At 37.8% G+C, this 4304-nt stretch overlaps 1 protein-coding gene across 2 annotated transcripts; it reads left to right on the top strand.

Annotated features, from left to right (window-relative positions):
- The first annotated feature begins 2314 nt into the window (after positions 1 to 2314).
- LOC140885145 (uncharacterized) lies at positions 2315 to 3804 on the top strand. 2 transcript variants are annotated; one of them, XM_073292080.1, is made up of 5 exons: positions 2315 to 2445; positions 2735 to 2817; positions 2893 to 3036; positions 3124 to 3291; positions 3447 to 3804. In XM_073292080.1, exons 1-5 carry the CDS (start codon positions 2370 to 2372, stop codon positions 3504 to 3506), a joined length of 531 nt encoding a protein of 176 aa, XP_073148181.1. In that variant the 5' UTR covers positions 2315 to 2369; the 3' UTR covers positions 3507 to 3804. The 2 variants fall into 2 exon arrangements, with proteins under 2 accessions (XP_073148181.1, XP_073148182.1); XM_073292081.1 differs by having other exon boundaries at positions 2315 to 2449.
- Positions 3805 to 4304: the final 500 nt, after the last annotated feature.

Genomic DNA, 4304 nt, shown 5'->3' with positions numbered 1-4304 from the left:
AAATCTTGCCGATGATGATAGTCTTTGGGCAACCTAATCATCTCATCATCATTACCTCTTCCAATGTCTAATCAATCCTATAAGAATAACCCAAATTCTTAATACTATCTTCCAAGTCTCTTGCATGCATGCTTTGATACTAATAAATGTAGCGAGTCAACCCAGATCCACTACCTAATCAGAGTTAAAAGCATAATTAAGCATGCATTAAATAAATTGCTGCGAACGAATTAAATAAAATCAGACCGACAGAATACAACCGGTTAAAAAAATTTGATCATACAACCCAATCGAATAAATAAGCCTAAAGAGCAAAAACCTACAGCTAATCCTGCTGTCTTCACTGGTCACTGGCTACTCCAAGCTCCTGGTGCTCAATCCTGCACCTACACCTGCCCCGTCGAATGGGTTGTCCAGATACACAAAAAAGACTGGACATGAGCTCTAAGCTCAATACGAAATCACGGATAAAACATAAAAATATGATGCATGCAAATGACAGGGTATCCATATCTTGGATAACTATATAAAACTTCTCAGTAATGGCGCCTAGGACATGAGTGTACAACCCGGGGATAAAACCCTGTGTACACTGCTCATTCCTAACGGACGTAGACCGTGTCTCACAGATGCCAGTGCCGGCTAACCCGTCGGTCGCAGGGCGCTTGACATTAACCGTCCGAACAGGGCTGAGCGGCCCTACATGGCTCATCTCAAAAGATGGACAGACACAATATGATATGCACATTTTTCCTAATAACATGACAGACAAATGCAACATATAAGCATGCAAAACCTGCTGGTTATCTCAGTCAGTACTTACGTACCTTATTACAGGCAGTCCTAGCAGTCTCACTCTAGGTTCCAAGCCTATCATCAACTCTGCAATGCAATTATCCATGCATCATTAATTAAGCTCTAAAAGTCATAACTAAGCTATTGCATACTCCTAAATAATTTAAGGAGACCATAGCTATACATGCGTCCGTCGTCAGCTCACTGATGGCAATTGCCTCAAAACCAGACCACAACTTCGCTACGACGTCGAGATTGCTCCGCTACTTCCGGATTCCCAATAGGATGCCTAGAAATCCCTAGATCTGAGTTAGAAGGCTAAGAAACGAGAGAGAAGAGAGGAGAGGTGCGAGTTGGAATGATGCCTCGGATCCCATATTTATATACGCGGCACGAAACGTCCGTTCTCCATTGTTGCGTCTGTTCCCGATCATTGCGTCTGTTCGCCATCGTTGCGTCTGAACGTCACATCATGGTTGTAAGCAATGACGTCATCTTGCTGAAGTCACAGATGACATTAGCTGGCACGAACGTTGCATCCGTTCCCCGGACGTTGCTTCCGTTCTGCCTGACTCTTCCGACTATTTTCGATCATTCTGAGTCCATTTCTGAAGTCTGTTAATCCAACAGAAAACTCATTAATCATTAATTATGGATACGGGTTACTACATTATTGTACTACATGAATCAAGCCGTGAATGTGTGTGACTAAAATCAATGACCAATCATATCCAAACCTCGTGCGGATTATCAGTAGACAAGAATCTTGTGACACTATACGAAGATAATGTTGCATGTGTTGCTCAAATGAAAGAAAAATACATCAAAAGCGACAGAACTAAAAATATTCCCCATAAGTTCTTCGCATTCACCCAAGAGCTTGAGAAGAATAAAGACGTTGATATTCGTTACATTCAATCAAGTGAAAACTCACCAGATGTCTTCAAAAAAACACTTTCTATGACAATATTCATCAAGCATAGATACAACATTGGGATGTGCAATATACGAAATATGTGAAGAATCACTCGTGTTAACATGAGGAGAAGTTTATGTGACTGCACTTTTTTTTCTTACTATGGTTTTATCCAATGATTTTTCCTAGTAATGCTTTAACGAGGTAGTATAAAAACGCATGATAAAACAATCATTATATCACGATCATCATCACAAGGGAGAATGTTGAAAATTATTAAATTTGAATGTTGAATGTTGAATGTTGAAAATTATTAGAGTTGAATGTTGAATATTAGTGTGTGATGATATAAGTGATAATGAATTTATTTTTGGACGAATCTCAAATGAGAATTTATAAATAGAACTCGTCATTTGAGTAGAAAAACTCAATTGAGTGAAAAAATTATAAAATGTGGGGTTTGATTTATTTTGAATATTTTAAAATTTTATCTTTTTATTATAAATTTCTATTTTTTCACCGTAAATTTGAATTTATGAATTGGTATTTTTCTGTATTTTCCTTTAACATATTTTATATGATCATATCCTTGGGCGCCGAAAACGCCGTTTCCCCTATCTCAGTTTTCTCTCCAAAAACACAATTGCAAAAAAAAAAAATGAAGAGATCTCTGCTTTATTTACTCTCCCGAAGACGGATGAAAAAAATTAGGCTCTCCAAATGGCGAAATAATGGAGAGTATTCCCTCGTTTCCTTCTCTGTGTTGTTTAGATTTCTTCTTATTTTGTTGGTAGATTAATTTAATTAAACTATAAAAAAGTTTGATATCCGTTTGCTACACATGGTTTTGGATTTGATATCGTATTAATCGGCGTTTGAAGTACCTTATGCATATGCGTTTGGATGATTTGTCGACTTTGTAAACTGAGGATTACTATTTTTTTTGGAAAAATCGATTGAAGTTGGGTTAGGATTTCTCTGTTGTATTGTATTTTCTTCTGATTCGGTGTTAATAACGTGCAGATTTAGGTCTTTTTTTATCGGACTCTCCTGAGTCTTCGGACCCTGATCACATGGATGTGAATGAGTTGTCATCATTCCGTGGAGTATGAATTTGTTCCTCTCTAGTCCCATGTTAATGCATGCCAAAGAAACTAAACTTTTGTTTATCTTGTCGGCAGATGTGTGATTTTTGCAAGGATGTACCGACTGGGGATCCATTCACCCTTGTGTGTGGTGGAGGAGTCACATTTGTGAATGCAGATAAACTTGTTGATCTGAGATATATGTCGGAATTAGCTTTGAAATCGTACAATGACAACACGGTTGGACAAGCTATTTAATCTATTAACATCTCTGCTAATCCTTTTATTTTTATTTTTTACATTTTGTTCTTCATTTACTTGTTACAGCTCCGGAGTTTCAAACTTCTGAAGGTTTGCAAGATCAACAATTCTGGGTCTGGACATTTTGGATTGACTTTCACGGCCCAGGAGGACGGAAGTGAGGAGTGCCCTACATTTCGAGGTGTTGTTCGTGTGCTAGGTAGCGAAAAAAAGACTCTGTTTTGTCAGATCAAGGTACCATCTTAGTCACTATGTTTACCTCGATTTTCAAATTAGTATAAGTTGGGAATTTTTGAGTGCATTCTAAATATGCTATTGCAAACAAAGAGCATATTTGTATCACCAAGGTAAAATGAATTATCAGAAGCTGTTTTTGTTTATTTTCTTAGGATGACGATGAGATTACACTTTTGCCCTGTGATGATGACTACTTGAAAAGTGAAGATTAGCCCCCTTGCAAGGGTATAATATTGGAGGTGCAGCAGCTGATTTTTGAGATAGCTGATGTCTGGGGGAAATTTGAGAGAAGGAACTGCTACACGTTCAAATTAATCTCTGGAGTTTTATGTGTTATAGTTATAGTTATAGTTATTATGTTATGTTTCTTGTGTTTTTGGGAGTTGCAAAACGAAAATCTGAACCACTAGAATTGTACATCTATTTCTGGTGCACTCACCACTATTTTGGAAATGGATGAATCCCCTCTATATCTATATCTATATTTTGGTAAATGTTCAAGTTGATTAATCATTTTTCATATCATTCACTTAGTTTGCAACCGCACATGTAAGGATGGTGGGGTTTTATATACCTGTTCCAATATGAATTGTATCTAGCCACGATTTCATGTTCACATTGTAATGTATAACAGGGTTTAGTACATGTCGCCCGCAAGGCACTATCCTGCGGGTGACGTGTAACCCTAGCATCAACTCAATTCATTCTTGATTTCTGACCGGTCAGTGCTTGTATCGTAACCCAAACCGAGCACCTGTCATGATTTTTCAAGTGGATGTGTAAGCCCATAAAAGCAATCGGACCCCAACCTTCCACAGTAACCTATCTTCGTTCAATTCCTGCCATTTGTGGTATAACCTTTATATCCTTCTTCCACTCTTCGAGATAAAAAAAAATGTTCGTTCCATACGCCACCCACAAGATTTTTAATCTATGTGTCTAGAGATTAGAGGATCCGGACAGTTCAGATATTTATCGAACTGGTAAAATCATACCCGCATGTTTCCACT

The sequence above is a fragment of the Henckelia pumila genome, chromosome 2 (genome assembly GCF_033568475.1).
Source record: "Henckelia pumila isolate YLH828 chromosome 2, ASM3356847v2, whole genome shotgun sequence".
Taxonomy (NCBI): Eukaryota; Viridiplantae; Streptophyta; class Magnoliopsida; order Lamiales; family Gesneriaceae; genus Henckelia; species Henckelia pumila.
Note: the sequence above shows the minus strand (reverse complement) of the source record. Positions and strands in the feature narration are given on the sequence as shown.

Excerpts from the sequence above, each read along its gene's own strand:
- LOC140885145 (XM_073292080.1), top strand. The coding sequence starts at position 2,370 with ATGAAGAGATCTCTGCTTTATTTACTCTCCCGAAGACGGATGAAAAAA. Across the intron at positions 2,818-2,892 it reads AGTTGTCATCATTCCGTGGA|ATGTGTGATTTTTGCAAGGA; the intron begins GTATGAATTTGT and ends TCTTGTCGGCAG. Across the intron at positions 3,292-3,446 it reads CTCTGTTTTGTCAGATCAAG|GATGACGATGAGATTACACT; the intron begins GTACCATCTTAG and ends TTATTTTCTTAG.